Source organism: Oryctolagus cuniculus, chromosome 19 (genome assembly GCF_051225735.1).
Source record: "Oryctolagus cuniculus isolate XC-2025 breed Fujian yellow rabbit chromosome 19, ASM5122573v1, whole genome shotgun sequence".
Lineage (NCBI taxonomy): Eukaryota > Metazoa > Chordata > Mammalia > Lagomorpha > Leporidae > Oryctolagus > Oryctolagus cuniculus.
Genome location: NC_142885.1, coordinates 9,467,095 through 9,490,035, shown reverse-complemented (window position 1 = coordinate 9,490,035; position 22,941 = coordinate 9,467,095). Strand labels below are relative to the sequence as shown.

At 55.3% G+C, this 22,941-nt stretch overlaps 3 protein-coding genes and 1 long non-coding RNA gene across 16 annotated transcripts; 2 read left to right on the top strand and 2 right to left on the bottom strand.

Moving 5' to 3' along the window:
* Positions 1-294: 294 nt before the first annotated feature.
* On the top strand, positions 295-6,146 carry GAL3ST4 (galactose-3-O-sulfotransferase 4). 6 transcript variants are annotated; one of them, XM_089320979.1, is made up of 6 exons: positions 316-532; positions 1,525-1,837; positions 2,020-2,326; positions 3,187-3,281; positions 4,691-5,722; positions 5,766-6,146. In XM_089320979.1, exon 5 carries the CDS (start codon positions 4,703-4,705, stop codon positions 5,720-5,722), a length of 1,020 nt encoding a protein of 339 aa, XP_089177105.1. In that variant the 5' UTR covers positions 316-532; positions 1,525-1,837; positions 2,020-2,326; positions 3,187-3,281; positions 4,691-4,702; the 3' UTR covers positions 5,766-6,146. The 6 variants fall into 6 exon arrangements, with proteins under 6 accessions (XP_002724292.3, XP_089177103.1, XP_089177104.1 ...); XM_089320977.1 differs by lacking the exon at positions 3,187-3,281 and having other exon boundaries at positions 303-415; XM_089320976.1 differs by lacking the exon at positions 3,187-3,281 and having other exon boundaries at positions 309-532.
* Positions 6,147-6,154: 8 nt separating this feature from the next.
* Positions 6,155-14,446, top strand: TRAPPC14 (trafficking protein particle complex subunit 14). 2 transcript variants are annotated; one of them, XM_002724247.6, is made up of 11 exons: positions 6,155-6,865; positions 7,075-7,170; positions 7,274-7,403; positions 7,571-7,657; positions 7,802-7,922; positions 8,007-8,154; positions 8,284-8,366; positions 8,453-8,616; positions 9,098-9,252; positions 9,412-9,605; positions 9,691-14,446. In XM_002724247.6, the coding sequence occupies exons 1-11, from the start codon at positions 6,155-6,157 to the stop codon at positions 9,842-9,844; spliced, it is 2,043 nt and encodes a 680-aa protein (XP_002724293.6). In that variant the 3' UTR covers positions 9,845-14,446. The 2 variants fall into 2 exon arrangements, with proteins under 2 accessions (XP_002724293.6, XP_069920522.2); XM_070064421.2 differs by having other exon boundaries at positions 8,453-8,679.
* On the bottom strand, positions 10,634-13,682 carry LAMTOR4 (late endosomal/lysosomal adaptor, MAPK and MTOR activator 4). 7 transcript variants are annotated; one of them, XM_089320983.1, is made up of 4 exons: positions 13,561-13,682; positions 13,130-13,210; positions 11,163-11,280; positions 10,634-10,983 (listed from the first exon to the last, which is right to left on the bottom strand). In XM_089320983.1, the coding sequence occupies exons 1-4, from the start codon at positions 13,594-13,596 to the stop codon at positions 10,937-10,939; spliced, it is 282 nt and encodes a 93-aa protein (XP_089177109.1). In that variant the 5' UTR covers positions 13,597-13,682; the 3' UTR covers positions 10,634-10,936. The 7 variants fall into 7 exon arrangements, with proteins under 7 accessions (XP_089177109.1, XP_089177107.1, XP_089177110.1 ...); XM_089320981.1 differs by having other exon boundaries at positions 10,634-10,966; XM_089320984.1 differs by having other exon boundaries at positions 13,587-13,682.
* A 4,003-nt stretch (positions 14,447-18,449) lies between the features above and the next one.
* Positions 18,450-22,941, bottom strand: LOC149120339 (uncharacterized). Its single transcript, XR_016226216.1, has 2 exons — positions 22,029-22,941; positions 18,450-19,957 (listed from the first exon to the last, which is right to left on the bottom strand). It is a non-coding gene; the product is annotated as an uncharacterized LOC149120339 (long non-coding RNA).

Sequence of the window (22,941 nt, the reverse complement as noted above, 5' to 3'; positions counted from 1 at the left end):
CACACCTCTGACCTCGTTTTCAGGGTCAGGACACTTTGTCAGGTCCCTGACAATGTCTCTCTCTTCCTCTCTCTCTCTCTCTCTCACACACACACACACACACCTGAAAGAATCCTTTGTTCTGCAGAAAGGCGAGAGAAAGAATTGATTCCTAAGAGTGAAAGGAGGAGGGAAGTGGTGTCTTGCAAGGGCGGGCTGGGTGCGCTGTCAGAAAGATCCAGGGAGGGAGAGGCTGGGGAGGCTATCAAAGCAAAGCGGCTGCCTGGACTGGCTGGCGGGACAAAGGGAGGGGAGGGGAGGAGCCTGGGTGCTGAGAAAGTTTGTGGGGAAAGTTGAGCTGCGCGAGGAGCCGGGCGGTGGCTGGGGCGGGCGGGCAGGCCCGACCCGATTCCCCTGCTGCTCCCTTTGCGGCTTGGTGAGTGGGCATGTGAAGCCGGGGCTGGGGGCCGGTGGACGGACGCTCGGATTTGCAGGAGGAGACTGGAAGTGTTCATGGAACCCCAGAGGGGACCCACAAAAGGCTGGAGACTGAGTAATTACCAAAGCTGGAGGGCACAGAGGGTGGGGGTGGGGGTCCGGGAAAAGACAGAGATGGATTAGGAGGACCTGAGGAATTCAGAATAGGGGAGTCGCGGCTGGATCCCAAAGGCTGCACTGGTGAAGAGAGTTGGGGCTGATGCCAGAGGGGGTGGACCTCGGGGTAGCAGGATGGGTTTTCCTTTCCTGGGGTCACCTCTGGCTCGTCTGGGAGGAGGGGATGTCTGGGCTCCTTGGAGGGGCTGCGGTCTGCGATTGTGGGTTGCAATCCGAAGGGGCGGAGCCAGACTCTCTGTGGATTGGGAAGCAGCTCCGGAGTGGTGTTTGTGTCTTTCTCCTCCTCTCTCTCCGTCTCAGTTCCTCTCCCCCTCTCTCCCCTCAGCTGAACCTTCTCAACCTCCTCCAGGTGCACTGATGGGGTTGGAAAGTGTGTCCAGGGATCTGGGCTTCCTAAGTAACCCCAAATCTCCCCCAGCCCCTCTCCCACGCTGGGGTCTGCCCTGTGCCGAGAGCGAGAGCGGGAAAGCAGATGCCTCCGTCACTGCTGGAGGTCTAACCTCCTTCCTCCTGCCTGACCCGCACTCCCTCGGGATGGCTTCCCCTGCTGGCCTTAGAGGAGGCTTTTCTTTCCCATTTGGGGGGGGGGGGTGGGGGCTCGGGAGGAAGCCCTGGGGCTGGACCATGCCCTGACCTGTCTCCATGCGCTGACTGGTCTGATCTGTCTCACTGGCTGTTGCAATTGCGATCAGGGTCTCTGCCTTTCTCCTCTCCTAAATCTCTGAGACTCTGAGAGAACTGTGGGGGCGGGGTGGGGAGCACTTGGGAGGAGAAGGGGCAGCAGACAGAGCAGCTGGAGGATCTCCTGGAAGGACCTGGTAGAGAGGAGCATCTCCCCTGTCCCCTCTCTGACCGATCTCAGCTACTGCAGGAGAGAAGGAACTACCCCTCTCCTGAGACTCTCCTCCTTCCCCCTCATTTCCCTTCTAGACGCTGACAGAGGCAAAAATCTGCTAACTCAGGGGGCAGACTGCACCAGCGCTGCGAGCAGGCCTGGGGAATGAGCCCCCGATCTCCCGACGGTGCCTTCTGTGGCTGCACGGCTGCCTCGGGCTGTCTCTGCCTCTGCTCCTGGCGCTGGCTCTATCCCTCTCTAGGGTCCCCCTTCCCTGTGCCACATGGGCCCTCTGTCTGCCACCAGGACCATGAGGCTCTGGGGGCCTCGGAGCCTGGGGGTGGCTCTGGGAGTGTTCATGACCATTGGATTTGCCCTCCAGCTCTGGGGGGGCCCCTTCCAGAGGAGGTGAGTTCCCCTCTTGTCCCCATCTCCTGGTAGATGTCCCCCCACTTGCTCCTTCCCATTCCACCTGGGGCTGTGACTCTTGGGGACTCAGAAGTGGCTCCATGCCCGCTCGTCCTTTTCACAAGCGGTGACATCCACCTGCTGCTGAGAGCCCGGATGTTTCTCCTCCCATCTCTTCCCAGGCTCCCTGGGCTGCAGCTCCGACAGCCCTGGGCCCCATCCCCACGGCCAGCTGTTTCGTCCTGCCCACCCCGGCAGCGACTCGTGTTCCTGAAGACACATAAATCCGGGAGCAGCTCTGTGCTGAATCTGCTTCATCGCTATGGGGACCGCCACGGGCTGCGCTTTGCCCTCCCCGACCGCTACCAGTTCGGCTACCCAAGGCTTTTCCAGGCTTCTCGGGTCAAAGGCTACCGCCCCCAGGGCGGGGTGGGCACCCAGACCCCCTTCCACATCCTCTGTCACCACATGAGGTTCAACCTGAAAGAGGTGAGGGGTGCACTGGGGGAGGGGGACGCTGGCCTAGGGGGTGTCCTAGGCTTCACCCACAAGCTGGACATGAGGGCACAGAGATGGAATCTCCTCCGATGCCCCTTCCCTAGGAGTCTCGGGGAGCCAGAGTTCTCCCCTTCTCCCTTTCTGTCTCTTTCCTTGACCAACTTATTCTCTGGTGTCAATCCCCTGCCAACTCAGACCCCAGCCCTGACTCTCCTGCCAGCTGGTGTCCCTTCTATGTGGTGTCACTACCAGGGCACCTGCTCTCTCGCTGCCTCCTGTCTTCCTCTCCCTCTCCTCACCGTGCCTGCCGCATTCTGAAGTTCAGCTGTATGACAACCCCTGGGTGAGCACAGCTGAAGCTGGCGACACGACTGGAGCCTCATTCCTTTGGGGGAGGCAAGCACATGAACTCGTGCTCACACAGACACATGCAGGCACCTGCAGGAGGAAAAACCAATGGGCAAATAAAAGCATACAGGGAAGGAGCTAGCCTTGACGGAATCCTTTCTGAGTGCCAACACCTTGCCAGGAAGAGATTCTAAGCATCTCTAATTACACAAATGACCTCCGCTAACTGAAGGTAGCAGAACTGGAATTGGACCCAGGTGCATTTTCTCCAAAGTCACAGTTTCTCCCATGGTGTGCATGTGTGTTTGTGTTTGGGATTGTGGGGAGGGTTTCCACCAAAAGACGTGGGGCTTCTGGAAAGGTGGGTCTTAAAAGTAAAGGTGGATGAGGCTTTGTAGGCAGGAGAAGGTGAGGCATTCTAGAAGGAGCAAGAGCACAAGCAAAAGATTGTGTGTGCATGTGTGTGGGTGTGCACACGTGTGTAAGAGGAAAAGTGTGTGCAGGTGGCAGAACTCTAGCAGGGGCTGCAAAGACACCCTGTTGAAGCTGGAGACGGCAGCTGAGGAGCCACCGTTGGGAGCAAGGCCAGGACTTTGCGGTAGGTTTCTCTAGTGGCTGGAATAATGAATGACCTTTGTCATGACCACCACTCATTGAGCACCCACCATGTTCCAGGTATGTCCATGTTCTCCCAGGTAAGTGTTAACCTGGATTTACCAATGGGGGAGTAAAGGCTCTGGGAAGCTCAACAACCCGCCCAAAGGCCTACAATTAGCACACGGCAGAATTGGGATTGTACAAGTCCATCTGATCGCCAAAGACTGACTGTTCTCCTCACCTCACTGTTACTCTCAGTCTTCAAAGAGACAGTTCACAGGCTCTGCCCTTTAGACGTGTCCACGTTAATGGGACACGTTGGGAGAACATCTTTTCTCTCCTGACAGGGAGACATCAGATTCAAGGATAAAAGCCATTTTCACATGCAGAAACCCTTGGAGGAGTCAGGAGATAGGTTCTGACATGGATCAGTCTAGAGGGCCATGTTAAGGTGTGGCTCAGCCTGATGCCCACTGTCTTGCTGAGAAGTGGAATCACGTCTTGCAGTTCTTGAGGCAGCACCCTACCAAGGAGCCATGACTCCCCCGTGTTCCATTGCGGGGGGATATCTCACTCTCCACCATGCTCTGGGAGCCTCAAAAGTGCCTTGTCCTGCAGCCATCCTTGGCCTGGCCTGCCTACCTGATGGCTACACCCACCAGGACTCAGGACTCTTCCCCCTTACTGTTGTTTTTTTTTTTTTTAACAGGCAGAGTGGACAGTGAGAGAGAGAGACAGAGAGAAAGGTCTTCCTTTGCCGTTGGTTCACCCTCCAATGGCCACCGCGGCCGGCGCACTATGGCCGGCACACCACGCTGATCCGATGGCAGGAGCCAGGTGCTTCTCCTGGTCTCCCATGGGGTGCAGGGCCCAAGCACTTGGGCCATCCTCCACTGCACTCCCTGGCCACAGCAGAGAGCTGGCCTGGAAGAGGGGCAACCGGGACAGAATCCAGCGCCCCGACTGGGACTAGAACCCGGTGTGCCGGCGCCGCAAAGTGGAGGATTAGCCTGTTGAGCCACAGCGCCGGCCCCCCTTACTTTTTATTGCCTGTGACAGCCCCCCCACCCCAGTTCCTTTCTTGAAGCCCCAACCAAAAGTTTCCAGGCAGGCACTCACTAACACTGTTGGCAAAAGTTGGCAAAGTGGAAAAGCCCAAAGAAAATCATGTTCCTCAGGAGCTTGTTCCAGGTGCCTTCATATCCTTTATCCCTCCAATAGCCCTGGTACCCACCTGCGGGTATGTGATTATCCCCATTTTCCAGATAAGACTGAGGGCGGGCAGGAAATGAAGGAAGCTGGGGGTTCTCGGCAGGGTGGTGAGGAGGCTGGGGATCCCACGTCCTTGGCTTACTTTTACCCTCTCCAGGCTCAGCTCCTTCTCTCTTATCTGTTTTGTGTCCTCTGCAGGTCCTTCAGGTCATGCCTTCGGACAGCTTCTTCTTTTCCATTGTCCGAGACCCAGCGGCTCTGGCCCGCTCTGCTTTTTCCTACTATAAATCCACCTCATCGGCCTTCCGCAAGGCACCATCCTTGGCTGCCTTCTTGGCCAGTCCTCGAGCCTTCTACCGGTCTGGGGCCCGTGGGGACCACTACGCCCGCAACTTACTGTGGTTTGACTTTGGCCTCCCCTTCCCCCCAGAGATGAGGCCCAAGAGAGGGAATCCTCATCCCCCCAGGGACCCCAATGCCCCGGGGACACACATCTTGCCTTCTGCCACTGGCCCTCGAGCCCAAACCATAGACTCCAATGCTGTCGTCCAACCTGTTTCCACTGTTGCTGATGGCCACGGTCAGACAGGCAGCCCTGCCTCTTTAGATCTGGGGTCCTCGTCCTTCATCCAGTGGGGTCTGGCTTGGCTGGACTCCGTCTTTGACCTGGTCATGGTGGCCGAGTACTTTGATGAGTCATTGGTTCTGCTGGCAGATGCCCTGTGCTGGGGCCTGGACGACGTGGTGGGGTTTGTGCACAACGCCCAGGCTGGCGGTGAGCAGGGACACAACGCCGTCGGCAACAGTGGACTCACTCCTGAGGATCGGCAGCTGACCGCTCGGGCCCGAGCCTGGAACAACCTGGACTGGGCTCTCTACGTCCACTTCAACCGCAGTCTGTGGGCCCGGATAGAGCAGTATGGCCAGAGCCGGCTGGAGAGTGCTGTGGCCAAGCTCAGGGCTCGCCGGGAGGCCCTGGCTAAACATTGCCTGGAAGGGGGTGAGGCTTTAGACCCCAAATACATCTCTGACCGTCGCTTCCGCCCCTTCCAGTTCGGATCAGCTAAAGTTTTAGGCTACAGACTTCGGAGCGGACTGAGCCCTCACGACCGGGAGGAGTGTGAACGCCTGGCCACCCCCGAGCTACAGTACAAGGACAAGCTGGATGCCAAGCAGTTCCCCCCGACAGTCTCCGCGCCCCTCAAGGCATCGCGGCTGCTCTCCCCATAGGCATCAGCCATCCCTGAAGGCATCATGGCTGCTCTCCCCACAGGCATCAGCCATAGACGACAGCGTAGGAAGGGCACAGCGTAGAAGGGCAGCTGAGGGGGCAGTCAGAGGCGGTTTCTGCTTCCCTCCGAAGGGACCACGGGACTTTGTCCGGATGCCCGCAGGCCTTTGCCCCTGGACAGCCCGCAGCTGGGCTCCCCTCCCCTTCCCCTTCCCAGCCCCAAGGCAGGTCCGTGTGGTGCTCTCCAAAGTCCCCCCACCCCCCGCCCCGGGAGGAGCAAAAGATGGAGTGAGCCAGAGAAAGTGTGGGGCATGTTGAGTCGGAAAGAGAAGTCCATTTCTGTACGAAGTATTTTGTTACTGAACTGTATGTTCCTTTCACTGCCAAACGTTTGTTGAATGAATAAATGACTTGGAACTGCCACTTCATTTATGCAGGGCGGACAGGGGAGGGAAGGAGCATCTTGGGAGAAGCTGGGTTGGGAGGAATTCTCTTCACCGTCTTTCTACCAGACAAATCCACCCGGACCCTCTCCTCGCCGCAGCCCACGGACCCCGGGCCGCGGAGGCCACGCCCCTTCCCTTCCGCTTCCGGTTTCTCTCCAGTCATTCGGCCCCGCGCTCCCATTCCGGCGTCGCCGGGTCGCGGTTCCGGGTCGCTGCCCGCGATCCCGGGCCGGGCTGCTCTGCTGGGCCGCCCCGGCTGGCCCCGGACGCCGCCGCCGTCCTCGCCGCCCCATGGAGTCCCAGTGCGACTACTCGATGTACTTCCCGGCCGTGCCGCTGCCGCCGCGCGCGGAGCTGGCGGGAGACCCGGGCCGGTACCGGCTGCTGCCCCGGCGCAATCACCTGTACCTGGGGGAGACGGTCCGCTTCCTGCTGGTGCTGCGCTGCCGGAGCGGTGCGGGGTCCGGCGGCGGCTCGGGCTTGGGCTCCCGAGGGGCCTGGGCAGAACTGGCAACCGCCCTGGCCGCCCTGGCCTCGGTCAGCGCCGGAGGCGGGGTGCCGGGGGGCGGTGGCGCCGGCGACCCCGACCCCGAGCCCCCAGGGGGAGGGGACCCGGGAGGTGGGGGCTTGTTCCGAGGCTGCAGCCCCCTTCTCACTCACGGCCCCGGCCCTGCTACCTCAGGGGGAGCGACCACGGTGAGGAGCTTGGGGTGACGCGGCACGGGCGGAGGGGCGGTTTGCTGGGCGGCAAAGACGGGAAGGGAGGTGGACACGGTGTGTGTTTGCGGGGCGGTGGGAGGCGGGAGGCTGGAGAGGGGTGGGCTTGCTGAGCAGCCCTTAAAGGGACCGCCGCAGGCTGCGACTTTGACTCTCCCCTGACCTCTTCTCCCCTTTCCCAACCCCAGCTGCCTGTGGAAGAACCAATCGTGTCCACAGATGAGGTCATCTTCCCACTCACTGTTTCACTGGATAGACTGCCCCCAGGGACGCCCAAGGCCAAGGTAAGATCGACAAGGGGTGGAGCTGTTGCCCCAACTCAGACACCGTCCACGGCTCTGCCATCAGTCTGCCTCTCGCCTGGAGTCGTGTGTCTCCTGCTTCCAGATTGTAGTGACCGTGTGGAAGCGGGAGGTTGAGGCCCCGGAGGTCAGAGACCAAGGCTACCTGCGCCTGCTGCAGACCCGGTCTCCGGGGGAGACCTTCCGGGGAGAGCAGAGCGCTTTCAAGGCCCAAGGTGTGTGTGGGGGGGGGGGGTGCAGAGGGAAAAGGCTAGAGTCTGGGGTCTCGTGGGGACAGTGGAGGGGTGATGCTGCCGTGCCCCATGGCGGGGAAGGGAGTGAGAGCTGTGGGTGGGAGGGGAGTCTGTGCCCACACCCATTCCTGCCTCGCCCTCTCCTGCAGTGAGCACCCTGCTGACTCTGCTGCCCCCTCCCGTTCTGAGATGCCGGCAGTTCACTGTGGCTGGAAAACACTTGACCGTGCTCAAGGGTGAGCAGATGGGCCAGCTCCAGTCTTGGGTGGCGGTCATTTGGGGCAGGCAGGTGGGGACGGGGTCCTTTTCTTCTTCTGGGTAAATGGGGTGGGGGGGCCGAGGGGCCCGCCACCCTGAGCGGAGCGGGTCCCGCCCCACAGTGCTGAACAGCTCCTCCCAGGAGGAGATCTCCATCTGGGACATCCGAATCCTCCCCAACTTCAACGCCAGCTATCTACCTGTCATGCCCGACGGCTCCGTGCTGCTGGTGGACAACGTCTGGTGAGGTCCAGGGGTGGGGGAGGAGGCAGGAGCGGAGCTCTGGCGTGGGGAGATCACGCCCTGTCCCCCTCTCCTCTGCACTAGCCACCAGTCGGGGGAAGTCTCCATGGGCTCCTTCTGCCGGCTCCCCAGCACCTCTGGCTGCTTCCCCTGCCCGCTGAGTGCCCTGGAGGAACACAACTTCCTGTTCCAGCTGAGGGGGGGTGAGCAGCCCCCTCCAGGGGCCAAGGAGGTGAGCCTAAGGGCCTGGTGTGTCCAGGGAAAAAGAAGTGAAAAATGGAAGTGGGAAGCCAAGAGGGGGGGCTTGATAAGAGTGGGAGGGGACGGTGAGACACGTGGAGTCTCCCTCTCCCTTCCGCAGGGCCTCGAGGTGCCCCTGATTGCTGTGGTTCAGTGGTCGACCCCGAAGCTGCCCTTCACCCAGAGCATCTATACCCACTACCGGTGAGTGTGCAGGGTCCCCGCCAGACACCGCCGCACTCGCCTCCGCTGCTTCACACACACCAGCTTCCCTCTCTCCCCGCTCCTAGCCTGCCCAGTGTCCGTCTGGACCGTCCCTGCTTTGTGATGACTGCTTCTTGTGAGTCCCCTGTTCGGACCTACGAGCGTTTCACCGTCACCTACACACTGCTCAACAACCTGCAAGACTTCCTTGCTGTGAGGCTTGTGTGGACCCCAGAGCACGCACAGGCCGGTGGGTCAGCTGCCAGGCTGGGGCCGTGCCCCTTGAGGGGAGGGGACGGAAGGAGCCATGGAGGTGAGCCAGCCCCACCACGGCGCCTGCCTCGCGGCAGCTGGCTCGGACTGTGTACCCAAGTGGTCTGCCCAGTGTCACAGAGGGAGGGTTAGCGAGGCAGTGGGGCTGAGTGACTTGAAGTGCGGAGACACAGGAGCTTCGCTGTCTGGTGTGAGCTCTTGCTCTCATTTGCTAGCTCTGTGACCTAGAGTAAGTTACTAAACCTCTCTGGGCCTCCGTGCTCATCTCTGAAGTAGAACAGATAACATGTCATGGATAGTTAATGCATGTTATCTATGACTGGCAGCAAAACATAACTTTTTTTTTTCCAGTTTACTGCACAGGATAACTTCGGGGACCCAGTGAGACTGGGCGCTGATGGCGCTAGGGACTGAGGTGCGCTGTCCAGGGCTGACCGGCCCCTGTTCTCTGCCCCTAGGGAAGCAGCTGTGTGAGGAGGAGCGCCGCGCCATGCAGGCAGCCCTGGACTCCATCGTCTGCCACACGCCCCTCAACAACCTCGGCTTCTCCCGCAAGGGCAGCGCCCTCACCTTCAGCGTGGCCTTCCAGGCCCTGAGGACAGGGCTCTTCGAGGTGGGCTGGGTGCTGTGGAATGGTGGGGTGGGGAAAGGTAAACGGGCAGCCCTAGCGAGCCGAGCAGAGGTGGCGTGGAGACCCGAAGGTCATGAAAGGGGTCCAGGCCCGGAGGCTGTGCTGCCGAGCTGACCTGTGCCCCCCGCCCCCCCACCCCAGCTGAGCCAGCACATGAAATTGAAGCTGCAGTTCACGGCCAGCGTGTCCCACCCTCCGCCTGAGGCCCGGCCGCTCTCCCGCAAGAGCAGCCCCAGCAGCCCTGCCGTCCGGGACTTGGTGGAGAGACACCAGGCAAGCCTGGGCCGCTCGCAGTCCTTCTCCCACCAACAGCCTTCCCGCAGCCACCTCATGAGGTACGGCACCGGGGTGGGCCGAGCAGGGGGCGGGGCGCGGCGCGGCTCTGAGCGCAGCCCACGGCCTCTCTCTGCCCTCTCCCAGGTCGGGCAGCGTGATGGAGCGCAGGGCCATCACGCCCCCAGTGGCCTCCCCTGTCGGCCGCCCGCTCTACCTGCCCCCGGACAAGGCTGTGCTTTCTCTGGACAAGATTGCCAAGCGCGAGTGCAAGGTCCTGGTGGTGGAGCCGGTCAAGTAGCACCACGCGGCGCTGCTCCCACGCACACTCCGGAAGCCCACAGCCCTGGAGCGGTCCTGGCTCGCAGGCTCTGCCTCCCGCTGTGGGCGAGGAGGCCCCGGAGGGCAGCCTGTCTGTGTCTGCTGAGGAGGGCTGAGGGCAGAAGCAGGAACTGGGCTGGTGTGGCCACAGCGTGAAGCCAACAGTATTGCCCCGGTTCCCGTGGTGGGGGGGGCTGGCCCCACCCCTAGGCCAGGGCGAGGGCCCCAGGAGCTCCCTTGCCCCCTGCCCTTTACCCTGGGTCTACGTTTACAAAGTGTTCTCCTCATTCTTGTGTTCGTTCCCTCCCTCCCACCCGCAGGGCTGAGATTAGAGGGTGGTGATGGTAAAGGGACCCCGACAATGACCCTCCTGTCTCAGGGGCTGGGGAGACAGCGAGGAGGCCTCCTCCTGCCCCTCGTGTTTACGGTGGCAGCCAGCCTGAAGCACTTTAAGTTGTGGTTTGTTGTGTTTTTTTGGGGTTTTTTTTTTTTTGGTCCGTCCTGTAACTTATTCTCCGACTCCTGCTTCCACCTGAAGTAAGCCTATTAAATGCCTGTCCCGGAGGGAGAAGAATGGCTGTCTGTGTTGCTGGAAGGCGCAGAGACCGCAGGGCTGCAGGGGGCTTCCCCTCTCCGTGCCTGCACAGAGCTCCCTGCCCCGCCACATTCTCTGATTCCCAGCCTGTGCCCGGCCCACCCACCCGGGCTTGTGTGGAAGACCCCCCGCCCTGCCATTTCTCCCCCCAGGACACACATCCCCGAGCCCAGGAACATCAGACGCAAGTTTATTGGGAGGGAGGGAAGGACGACAGAGGTCCCCTTGCCTCCATTCTCTGAAACACAGCAGTCTCCAAGCCTCTGCCTTTCCACAGGGGTGGGACGGCGGGTGAGCAGAAGACCTTAGTTCTAGCAGCAAGCCAAGAGAGGCGGACGACGTGTCTGTCTTCCTCGTCCGAGGCCCCCGGCCCCATATCCACTGCTCTGACCCTCACCCTCGGGCAGGCTCAGACGTCAATGGGCTCCCGGCCTCGGTTCTGCCTCTTCACCACAAACACCCTCTGTCCCGACACAGTCACCAGCAGCGTGTGCTCGCCAAAGACCACTGGAGGGGAGACACACCTTCCCCCGCCCCAGGGGAGGGAAGGGAGCATGGTTAGCGGGTGCCATGCACGGGGCCAATCTCCAAGGGAAGGAAGTGGCTGAGCCAGGGACCCCAGGAGGTGCTGGGAGGAGCAAGGTGTCTTCCCTGAGAAGCCTCTAGAGGTACCCCCACCACCACGGCAGGGGCTGGGGCTCACCGGACAGGCGCTTAAAGGGGACGTTCATGCCATGGTGCAGCCGGAATCCGCAGGCCGTGCTGACCAGCTCTGAGATGGCACTGGCTGCCTGCTCGTCATTCTCCAGGTCCCCAGACGACTGCATGCAGAGGGGGGGAGGTGACAGAGGTGAAGGCACAGGGTCTCCCTTCCTATCTGCCCAACGAATGGACCTAAAACTTCCCTGCGGGTCACCCACCTCGGGCCATCCCGTTGCTCATCCCTACCATCCTGGGCCTCCCTCATGAGAGATGCCCTCAGCCCTTCCCAGACAGTTCTCGAACCCCTTCAGAGTGGATTTCTCGCCCTGTCCACGGTCTCCACCATCAGTGCCTACCCACCACGGGCTTGTTCAGTGCTCTGCTTTCCCCCGCTGCTCAGTCTGCAGATTCTAAAACACACACCGCCTCTGTGGAACCCCTCCCTGCCCCCCGCCCCCTGGGGAAGTGAGGATGGTGGCCTGGGCTTCCTCTTTTCCGGTGACTCAACTTCCTCCCACCTCACTGACTCGAGCCTCCTCCCACTAAGTTACGCTTATTTCCCTTGGTTCTTAGACACCTGTACCTCAGTCTTCGCATCCCTAAATTGGGGACACCGATCTCTATCTTTTAGGCTTGTGAGGATTACGTGGAGGCACTGAGAACAACTCATATTAGTTGCTATTCTGTATCAAATTTGGTGCCTAAAGTCAGGCCATCAAAATTCCCCTTATCCACTGCCCCCAGTCAACCTCCTTTCTTGATGTCCTGTTTGGGAAACACTTTTTTTTTTTTTTTTTTTTTTGACAGGCAGAGTGGACAGTGAGAGAGAGACAGAGAGAAAGGTCTTCCTTTGCCGTTGGTTCACCCTCCAATGGCCACTGCGGCTGGCGTGCTGCGGCTGTCCCACCGCGCTGATCCGAAGGCAGGAGCCAGGTGCTTCTCCTGGTCTCCCATGGGGTGCAGGGCCCAAGTACATGGGCCATCCTCCACTGCACTCCCGGGCCACAGCAGAGAGCTGGCCTGGAAGAGGGGCAACCGGGACAGAATCCGGTGCCCCGACCAGGACTAGAACCCGGTGTGCCAGCGCCGCAAGGCGGAGGATTAGCCTAGTAAGCCACGGCGCCGGGCTGGGAAACACTTCTTCCAGGCTTCTGAGTTCAAACTCTGGACAGAGAAATGTCTCCTCTACTTCTTATCTAGTCACTACCAAGATTCCTCTAAAACCTCTTCACTCCTGCTCCTCACTGCCACCAGCCTGGGCATCCCCCTGCCAGCACCGTCCTCACACCACTAACAGAACAATCCTGCTCAGCCCTTCCGTTGGGTCACATTTCTGTTAAAAACAACAACAAAAAACTTCAAGGCTCCTATAAGATTAGGTCTAGAGGCGTTTAACACCGTGGCCTTGGAAGTCCTCCATGGCGGGATCTTTTCCTTACCGTATCCTTGTCTTTCCCCAAATCTTTTCAACACGAACCCACCACCAATTCGCCAGGCAGCGTCCACCCCTGCAAATGTGTTCCCTTCCCGGCCCTGAACACTCTTCTGCTCACCTACAACCGCCCCTGCTGTGCGCTCAGCTGAATTCCCCCGAGAAATCTGCCCAACTCAGGTTCTCCTGCGGAGCCCAGGCGTGGTTTTCTGAACCCCTTCAACAGTCTCTCCCACTTGCGTTGCTTTCCACCTTGGACCTGAAGCCTTGTCTTTCTACCTAGTGCAGAAGCGTCGAGAGCGCTAACCCCATAAATAATAAAATAAAAATAGGCTAGAGGAACACGTAGGTAGGGTCAGCTATCCACAAACCTATACCTAGCGTGTGCCTTTGGTTCAAAGTTAGTAACTTAGTGCAAAACGGATGCGAGCCCAAGCCTCCACGGACTGGGGACTGACTGCAAGCTCCCTATGGCAAAGGCAGAGAACAGGGACACTTAAGCTAGGCTGGGCCCTGTGTGCTCCCCCAGGACGCACCGCCAGCACCGCGCCTTCGCTCAGCACCAGGTAGCCGAGCTGGTCTGGGATTCGCTCCAGCCCCTGGGTCAGCGCCGAAGTCTAGTGGGTAAAGATGCAAGCAGTGAAAAGCGAGCCGGCACGAAGGCCCGCTCCGGACGACGGCTGCAGGCTGCCCCTCGCCCCCGCCAGGGCCCCTCTACGCGGCCTCCACCTCTGAGGCTCCAGAGCCTCCGTCAGCACCCACTCTCGGCCCCCCACATCCCACCTTCGCCACCCAAGCAGTCTCCGCAGCCCCGCTGGCCCTTCCGCCCAGCCCCTCCTACCCCGCCCCGACCCGCAGGGAACTTCCCAGCCCCGAATGCCCTCCCACAGATCCCTCTCGGCCCGGGGCGGACTCGCGGTGAGGGTGGGGTACGGGCCCAGGAGGGGGCCACCCAGGACCGGGGAACCTGGACAGGGAAGCCCGGGCGCTCACTCCTGCGCATGCGCCCTCACTCACCATCGCAGCCTTAAGGTGCCTGAGGAGCAGCCTACGAGACAGGTGGCTTCCGGCTGCAGGCCCGGGTCACGTGTTTCCACCAGACGGACTCCTCCCTCCCCTCAGTGACGCCAAACTTCAGCCCCGCCCCCAGCGTGTGGATTGGAGCGTGGCTACGTCATCAGACTTGATCAGCCGGTGTGGAGAGCCGCTTTCCGGAGGCGCGCGTGGATTGGTCGCATACACTTTTTACCATTTGTTCCCCCGCCCCTCAGGCGGGGCGGGGCGGGGCAGGAAGGGAAAAGCGTCGGCGGAGAGGGGGCGGAGCTCTGAATGTGCGCGTGCGCGTGCGCCTGCAGGCGGGCCCGCGTCGACCTGGTCTAGACTGCCCCCTAGTGGCTAAGAGAGTCGTCTCCTGGGTTTAAGACTTCCCAACCTTGGGCGGCGCCGCGGCTCACTAGGCTAATCCTCCGCCTTGCGGCGCCGGCACACCGGGTTCTAGTCCCGGTTGGGGCGCCGGATTCTGTCCCGGTTGCCCCTCTTCCAGGCCAGCTCTCTGGCCAGGGAGTGCAGTGGAGGATGGCCCAAGTGCTTGGGCCCTGCACCCCATGGGAGACCAGGAGAAGCACCTGGCTCCTGCCATCGGATTAGCTCGGTGCGCCGGCCGCAGCACGCCGGCCACGGCAGCCACTGGAGGGTGAACCAACGGCAAAGGAAGACCTTTCTCACTGCCCACTCTGCCTGTCAAAAAAAAAAAAAAAAGACTTCCCAACCCTAAAAGGAGAGATTGAAATGAAATAACTTGAAGTGCATGTGAAAAATTATTCAAATGCTACTTAAAAAAAAAAAAAAACAAACCCTACCCAGTTTAAGGGCCGACTTAATGAACTAATATCCCAAATCAGAATGCAGACTCACTTGGAGCATTGAATACTGAAGATGCTACCTAGAGGCAGACCTGTTGTGAGAAATCAACATTCAAAACAGCAGCGGGAAGGCCTGGGGCACTTGATTAGCATCACTAAACATGATCTGGAGGACGTCACATTGGTGGAACACTGATTGAAAGAAACCACATCAGAGGTGGTTTTTAGCCCACAGTTCACAAACCTGTGTTAGAGGTTTGTCAGCTGGGTCCTGCTGCAGTATCAGGAAACAGCCTTCCCTTGCTTGGTTTTTTTGAGAAGGTTTCTGACAAATTACTGTCAATCAGGAGCCAGCGCTGTGGCAGCAGATTAACGCCCGGGCCTGAAGCACTGGCATCCCATATGGGCGCCAATTCCAGTCCCAGATGCTCCTCTTCGGATCCAGCTCTCTGCTGTGGCCTGGGAAAGCAGTGGAAGATGGCCCAGGTCCTTGGGCCCCTGCACCTGCGTGGGAGACCCGGAAGAAGCTCCTGGCTTCGAATGGGCTCCAGCCATTGCGGCCATCTGGGGAGTGAACCAGCAGATAGAAGACCTCTCTCTCTGTCTCTACCTCTCTCTGTAACTCTTTTTCAAATAAAATTAATCTTAAAAAAAAAAAATCACTGCCAATCAAGCTGAATTAACAGTCACCTCACAGCTCTTCAAAAATAAATTTTGAAAGGTTTATTGTTACGCCCAGTTCAGTTGTTCCCAAAGACCACCAAGGAGCCGATACCGCTGTAAAGCGCACGAGAGTTTGATTGCAGGTCCGGGCCTGGACTCTCAATCAACACCGACATAGCGGGCCTGAAATGAGAGCCCCGACCCTTCAGTTAACAGGGTTTTTATAGGGTTTCAGAGACATTCTATACATCATGGTTCCATTTAGCAAATCATCTCATCCCGCGGGAAATTCAAAGAACATCTCTTAGAATTGATTCGTGCATCCAGTGGCGGGAACGGACCTACTAAAGGTGGTTGGATGGCTTTGGGGTTGATGCCTTTTGAATTGATTGGCCGAAGCATAGGGTCCGAGCTGCTGGGGTGTATGTGCGGAACTACAGGGTCTCAGGTAGCTATCAATCACCTTATCTGCCCTGAGAAGACACCAGGAACTCTAGGTGTTTCTCTGTTATCTGCTAATTGGCTGTTGCTAGGAGAGTTTATCTCAAGGGGAATTCATTTATTTACTTTTTTTTTTTTTTTTTTTTTTTTTTTTTTTTTACAGGCAGAGTGGACAGTGAGAGAGAGAGACAGAGAGAGAAAGGTCTTCCTTTGCCGTTGGTTCACCCTCCAATGGCCGCCGCTGCAGCCGGCGCACCGCGCTGATCCTGGCAGGAGCCAGGAGCCAGGTGCTTTTCCTGGTCTCCCATGGGGTGCAGGGCCCAAGCACCTGGGCCATCCTCCACTGCACTCCCTGGCCATAGCAGAGAGCTGGCCTGGAAGAGGGGCAACCGGGACAGAATCCGGCGCCCCAACCGGGACTAGAACCCGGTGTGCCGGCGCCGCAAGGTGGAGGATTAGCCTATTGAGCCACGGCGCCGGCCATTTATTTACTTTTAAGAGCTTCTGGCTTAGGGTTCAGGGCCTGGTCAGGCCCAAGTTACAAGATGGAGGCCTAATTTAAAATAGTTACACCTTGATCCAGGCTCAGGTCTCACATTCCCCCCTTCTACTGGTAACTATGGGGACCAATCATGGTCCCCTTCTGCCCACTTTAATGGCCTGCTCATCTAGGGGCTAGTATTGATTTCACAGGACCATCAACTGTACAGTGCTGACCCTTGTCTTCTAGTCAGGGTCTATAACAAAGGACAGAAAGATGCTAAGCCAAATAGAAACTGACAGAAGGGGCTTTAAGGCCTTGGCAGCTATGAGCCTAGACCTATTTATCTTTTTACATGGGGTACATCCTAAGAGAGGTGCGAACCTCCTTGGAAAGGCACCCTGTTGACTTCCATTACCTAGCTGGCCTGGGAGGGAGCTGGCCAGGTAAAGGCAGGTGGCATCGCTAACAGGAAATTTAAGTTCTGCCTGCAGTGTTGACCCTGCTTTGCCATCCCTTCTGCAGCGGCGGTTACTTTGGAAGCCGGGCAAGTGAAGTTTTTCAGCTTAGAGTCGACAAGATCTGTGGCTCTCACCTGGGCGTCCTTGGACTCCAGGGCAGGTCCATTTCCAGTGATCCAACTCTTGGCTGGCAGTGCTGCCAGGGCTCTTCATAAGCTGACCTCTGCAGAAGCCCTGAATTTCCACATCGAAAACCAGTGTAGTGGACTGGCCCGTTGGGTCTCCTTGATGGCAGATCACTGTACGGAGCAGCCTTTAATAGGCCTGCCACTTATCTTTACATTGTTTCTGAGGCCTAGCTTTATTTTTCCTCATGTTCTTTGTTAAAGCAGACCAGAGGATGCAAGTCAAGGGGATGCTTAAGTCCCGTCTCTAATCCTTGTAGCCTAAACTAGAAGTTTACAGTCACAGGCATGTTCTGATAGTTTTTATTTTGATGCAGACGATGCCCATGAGGAAAGCTATGTCCTCACTTTAAACTTTGTTTTTTGTTTGGTCTGAAAAGGAGGTTTTGCCTGTTTACTGTGCCCATGGCGAAGTAAGCCTAGTTGTGAAATTATAATTTAAGCTCTCCTTTTGGCTATTCTGTTATTACAGAAAATGTTAGCCACCTCTTTTATAAGATCTAAAAATCAAACTATACATCCACAGAGTTTTTCAGAATAGTTATTCTCCCATCTTAAAGAGAATAGAGAAATGAGGGAGCAAGTCCCAGATTGTTTGCTGACAATAGCAATATCAAATGAAAAGTGATTTTAACCATTAGATAACAACTTAGGGAAACATTTACCAGAAGGTCCAATGCCTTCTACAAATTTTAAGAATACAGGTATTTGGAGACATCTCTTAAATATCTAACATGGTGTAGCTAGCGTAACTAGCAAACTCAAACACAAACGTATAAAAACAATTTTAGTTTTTTTTTTTAACCAACAGAATTAAAACATCTGATACAGAAATTCAGGTCACATGAATCAAAATGTATCTTTGATTAATTTTGGCAGTTTAAATTTATGAATAATCTTCTATCCATAAGCCAGTTAAAATAAACTTCTTACTAAATTTTTCCATAGACATACAATCTGCATAACATGTAACATAACACACAAGATGGAACAATAAAGCAGTTTCAGTATTAGCCTTTAACATCTTTAACTTCTTCTTATAAATTACCAGTTGATTCAAATTACTTTCTGCTCTTACCTCAAGCTAACCATACTTCCTCTCAGTTGGCACCTGTAATGCATTATTGGCTTTATCTGTTTACAGAGCCATTCCAAAATACTGAATACAATAGAAGTGGCTGGAAAAAGTCCATCAGAACCTATACAAAACTGGGGATGACAAAAGACTTTAAATAGCCACGTTTAAACTTATTATAAACTCAACAGGAGGCACTTGCTTACTTTACACAGCATTTTGAAAGCATGTGTAGGATTCTACAAAGCATTTAACCCTTTTATGCCTTTAGGGCCCCCCCCCCTTTTTCTTTTTAAGATAACCATCATGTGTAGTAACACAAGATCATTAGACTTTTTAACTTTTAGACATTTATAGCAGTAGTATTTTATATTAAAACTTAAAATTTATCACTCTTTACATTTCGACAGTACTTCTAATATGATCCAAATAGCCTGATTAGTTGGTGTCTCTACAAGATGAGAGACATAAGTTCTTTGACAATTTACAAGGGCCAATTTGTAAATTGTCAAAGTTTAAATGTTTGAAATTTCAATTTTTTTGAATGACTGTCAAGGATGCCAAGGCTCAAAATTCAAAATATCTGATTGAAATAAGATTTTTTAACATAATGACATGTTACAGTCGAATTAGAGTTGAATTGCTCTTGCCACCCCAAAAACGCTCCAAGAGACCTTCTCTCATGCAATTAACAAAGGGTAAAGTTTATTGATGTTCCGACATGTCGGGGCCCCCGTCCCAGTACAGGCGAGCGGCCTCGAATAGTCTTGGGTTGGGGTTTTTATACACGTTTAAACAAAGAAAATCAATCATTGCATAGAGCAGACAGTGGTATAGAGTAAACAATTGATACAAGTTAAGTGATTTTACAACCAGTTGATTTATGAATACAGGGAGTACAGGATATCAAGTAAGGGCTTGATTAGACCTCAAAGAACCATATGGCCTATACAGGGAGTATCAAAAAGCCTCCTATTGCCAAAAGGGAGGGCCACACAAGATTGCAGGAACTGCCTTGATGATACCTAGGAATGCAGCTGAATGGCGATAAGGGACACATGGTGGGGTCAGAGTTCCAGGAGGCAAAGAGATATACGGTGACGGTGACTTCTTCTATCTTAGGTGAAACTAAGGTTACGCTCACATTGGGGTAATTTACTGACTAATTAACTTACAGAGAATGGCTATGCAGAGCAAGTCTAACAGGTCAGGAAAGTTCACCAGAGGAGGTTGGGGGGAAGCGGCTTCTAACTTTTTAACCCTTCAGACATAATATAGACCAAATTTTATCATTGTTACAAGGTGATTATTTAAATGCCTGAAAATACACATTTAAATAACCCATAGCTCTTAATAAAAAAAACTTAACTGTTTTTAAACAATTAGAATTTAACAGACTTCAAGAGAACATAATAGATTACTTTAACTCATTGCTTTAACAGAGGATCAGATTTTGATTTTATGTCAAAGAAAAATAGACTGATAGCTTTGTAACCAAAAAAAATTTTTATAACATTCTGTGACTTCCTCACACCTTCTGTAACTTACTTGAAACTTTCTTTCCCATTCTAGTCTAGAGTAAACTAGCCATCAGGATGAAGTCATTCTTATATACCATGTCCTTTTTTTATTTAAAAAACTCTTTCCTTCTTAACCTTCCTTATCAAGCGCATATTTTTACACTTGTGATGTTTTTTATCTGCCAATTTTCTTGATTTACATTTTGGAATAGCCTGTTAAGAATCTCCAAATTAAGACAACATTTCTAAACAAGGCAGCACATCAAATTTCAGCCTTAATCTTCCAATAGTGGTAGGCACCCCATACCTGGGTGAAATCTTAATCAGCAAAACCCTGGTGCCTTTTCTGGCTTTTTCTGTTCTGGTGTGGAAGGACTCCACCCAGCCTGAGTCCTATAAATAGTAACAACAGGTATCCTTAGCCTCTGCTGGGTAGTAACTTAGCAAAGTCTATCTCTAGGCCTCAAACAGGCTTCGTCCTGTTCTTCATATTCCTGGTGGCTGTGAGGGCCCCTGTTTGGCATTGCTGCAGGCACAAGTTTAGCATCTCCGAGTTACATTTCTGTCAAGCATGGGGAGCACAGTCATATAATACCAGTTGACCAGAGCTTCTAAGCTGTTTTCCCCGTGTGAGTGTTTCCATGAAGCTGATGAAGCAGGGATTAGGCCAGGTAATCTGGGACAAAAAGTGTCTGTCAGGAAGAAGCCACCATCCATCCCAGCAGTGAATAACAGCACCTGCTGCCGGCTCCCAGACTGCTTTCAGGAGCCTTAGGCCCTCAGTTCAGTTTTGTTTTGTTTTGTTTTGTTTGACAGGCAGAGTGGACAGTGAGAGAGAGACAGAGAGAAAGGTCTTCCTTTGCCATTGGTTCATCCTCCAATGGCCACCGCAGCCAGCGTACTGCTGCCGGCGCACTGCGCTGATCCGATGGCAGGAGCCAGGTGCTTCTCCTGGTCTCCCATGGGGTGCAGGGCTCAAGCACTTGGGCCATCCTCCATTGCACTCCCTGGCCACAGCAGAGAGCTGGCCTGGAAGAGGAGCAACCGGGACAGAATCCGGCACCCCGACCGGGACTAGAACGCAGTGTGCCGGCGCTGCTAGGCAGAGGATTAGCCTAGTGAGCCGTGGCACCGGCCCCTCAGTTCAGTTTTTAATGACTTTTCCCCCCGTCTGGTAGGGGAGGGGCCTCTGGCCTCCCAAGGAAGGAAATGGGAGGTGACGGTAGTGGGGCCTTTTCTGGCTCTCCCTGGAGAGTGGGTGGAGAGGCTGTGGAAGTCCTGGTGGGCCCTTGATCTTTGGACTCAGGGCTGAGTCCCGGTCACAAAAATTTTGCTCTGTTCCTGTCTGTTAGCACAGGACCATATCCAAGGAGGTTGAGTTAACACAATTTGTAACCAAGAATTTATATAGGAACTTATCTGGGTGCTCTGCCTATCTGGTTATCACCAGGAACACCTTCAGTGACCTCCGGAGCTGCTGTGCTGGGCTCCAGCACACTCAGCCCAGCAGAGCTGCAACCTTAAGGATCTGGGTATTTTCCCTCTGCTGGGCCAACAGGTGGCTCAGGCTCCCTGGTGTGTGGGAGGGGCAGAGAACATCACAGGCACCCTGCTGCCCTCCACAATGCCTGGCACTGAGTGCATTAGGCCCCCAGGCCATCTAATTGGCTGGGCCCAGTGGCCCATGGCCATTCTCTCCTCTGTACCTTGCACAGGTTTCCCTGAAGAGCTGCAACAGCAGCAGCGGTGGCAATAACAGTGATGACTCTGCCCTTATCTTAGATGGGAAGTGGCCTCTGACAGTTATTTTACATTAAAAGCTGGCCCTTTACTTTATAGACCCTTTTTTAAATTAAACCAAAAGTGTTTAACTTTGTAAGATCCACCTTAGAGGCCATAATAAAGCTCTGATTACCCATTGTTGCCTTGTTGGATCTGTTAAACCCAGTAACAAAATGAGCCTGGCAGATTACACAGCAAAAACATTTTCTTTAAAGCAGTGGCCCTTTTGGTTTTAAATTTAATTTTTCTTTAAACTTGATGTCCAGTTACATTTTACCAAATTGTCACAAAAGCCATAACTGTAGCAATTTTATGTATGAGATTGTTATTTATCAAGTATGCACCCAGTCAACAGTCAGATACCTGGTACCGTCTCTGAAACAGTTGTTCCAGCAGCTGCAAGACAGGTCCCAAGAGTGACTGTGGGCCAGGGGGCTGGGGTGTCCTGGATGAAAAGCTCACCAGAGATTAACTTGATTTAGGAGAATTTTAAGTTATCACTACCCCATGCCAACTGGCAGCTGACCTCTCATCCCTCCACTCCCAGCAAAGGGGTGGAGTTAACATACCACAAACCAAAGAGTTAAAAGTCTAAAATGTCCCTCTTTTTTTTACTTAGAACACAGTTTTATGCCAGCAACCCTTTTACAGTCTAGAACAGTTGGTTCTGAATGGAATTTTCCCATAATGTGTCCCCCTTGCTTGCACAAAACAAGAGACAAACCCTCCGGAACAGGCACTGATCCGGAGTGAGATCGCTTCGCCCGCCTGGTGAACCCAGAGCTGCAGGTTAGGGCTCATTCAGACTCCATAGCCACAGGGCTGTGGAGCCACAAACACATTCACACCACTTAAGTACTCTCTTCCATTACAGACACCAGACAGGTACCTGGTAGAGGGGCAACAGAAGCCCCCCCTTCCTCACAAAGGCGGGCCTGAGTACAGAGCGCCCCAGGGCGACTTACCGGGTCCTGAAGTCCAGGAGATCTGTCCACTTGCCCCATTTGGTTGGCTATGGGGAGTCAGTCTAGGGGGAACGGGTCTGGCTCGGGGAGTTAGGATCCCAAGGAATGAGTCCGGAGGCGCGCCTTCCCATCCTCCACCTGCCATTCCTGGGCCCCAGCTGAGTCCTGCAGGTTGAGGCTCACAGGGCCAGCTTTGTTTGAACACACAGGGGGTTCCCAGCACTTGCTAATGACACAGCAGGGGTTTCCCTGCTGAGTGTAATGGGAGAGTGGAAGAATCTGCCGGCCCCTGGGGAGCTGCTTGTACCCTCTCCTGTGCCCCTGCTGCCAGCCCCACAGCCAGGGCCGGGCAGCTGGTGGGGAGGAGGGAAAATCAAATCTTCAGAGTCGCCCTGTAAAACGGAATAGAGCGGCGCCGAGGCTGAAGTCTTACTTTTCTTTTTATCTGCTTTGCCGGGACAGTCCTGGACGGCTAAAATCTCCTTCGAAGGCTGTTCCTGAGGGAGTAAAAAAGGCTTTAACCAGGAAAGGGAGTTTCTACCAGATCTTGCCAGACCAGGATGTAGGGAATTTGATCTGGGGAGAAAAATCACACTTTTAAGCCGGCGCCGCGGCTCAGTAGGCTAATCCTCCGCCTTGCGGTGCTGGCACACCGGGTTCTAGTCCTGGTCGGGGCGCCGCATTCTGTCCCGGTTGCCCCTCTTCCAGGCCAGCCCTCTGCTGTGGCCTGGGTGTGCAGTGGAGGATGGCCCAGGTGCTTGGGCCCTGCACCCCATGGGAGACCAGGAGAAGCACCTGGCTCCGGCCTTCGGATAGGTGCAGTGCGCTGGCCGCAGCGCGCCGGCCACGGCAGCCATTGGAGGGTGAACCAACGGCAAAAGTTAGACCTGTATCTCTCTCACTGTCCACTCTG

What these genes read in the sequence shown, in the direction of transcription:
- TRAPPC14 (XM_070064421.2), top strand. Translation starts at nt 6,155, where the DNA reads ATGCAGGGCGGACAGGGGAGGGAAGGAGCATCTTGGGAGAAGCTGGGT. An exon ending in CCTCAGGGGGAGCGACCACG is followed by an intron (nt 6,866 to 7,074) that starts GTGAGGAGCTTG and finishes TCCCAACCCCAG; the next exon opens with CTGCCTGTGGAAGAACCAAT. An exon ending in ACACTTGACCGTGCTCAAGG is followed by an intron (nt 7,658 to 7,801) that starts GTGAGCAGATGG and finishes CCCGCCCCACAG; the next exon opens with TGCTGAACAGCTCCTCCCAG.
- LAMTOR4 (XM_089320981.1), bottom strand. Translation starts at nt 13,596, where the DNA reads ATGCGCAGGAGTGAGCGCCCGGGCTTCCCTGTCCAG. An exon ending in GCCCGGGCTTCCCTGTCCAG is followed by an intron (nt 13,211 to 13,560) that starts GTTCCCCGGTCC and finishes TTTACCCACTAG; the next exon opens with ACTTCGGCGCTGACCCAGGG. An exon ending in CCCCTTTAAGCGCCTGTCCG is followed by an intron (nt 10,967 to 11,162) that starts GTGAGCCCCAGC and finishes TCTCCCCTCCAG; the next exon opens with TGGTCTTTGGCGAGCACACG.
- GAL3ST4 (XM_002724246.6), top strand. Translation starts at nt 1,713, where the DNA reads ATGGGCCCTCTGTCTGCCACCAGGACCATGAGGCTCTGGGGGCCTCGG. An exon ending in GGGGGCCCCTTCCAGAGGAG is followed by an intron (nt 1,838 to 2,019) that starts GTGAGTTCCCCT and finishes ATCTCTTCCCAG; the next exon opens with GCTCCCTGGGCTGCAGCTCC. An exon ending in TGAGGTTCAACCTGAAAGAG is followed by an intron (nt 2,327 to 4,690) that starts GTGAGGGGTGCA and finishes TGTCCTCTGCAG; the next exon opens with GTCCTTCAGGTCATGCCTTC.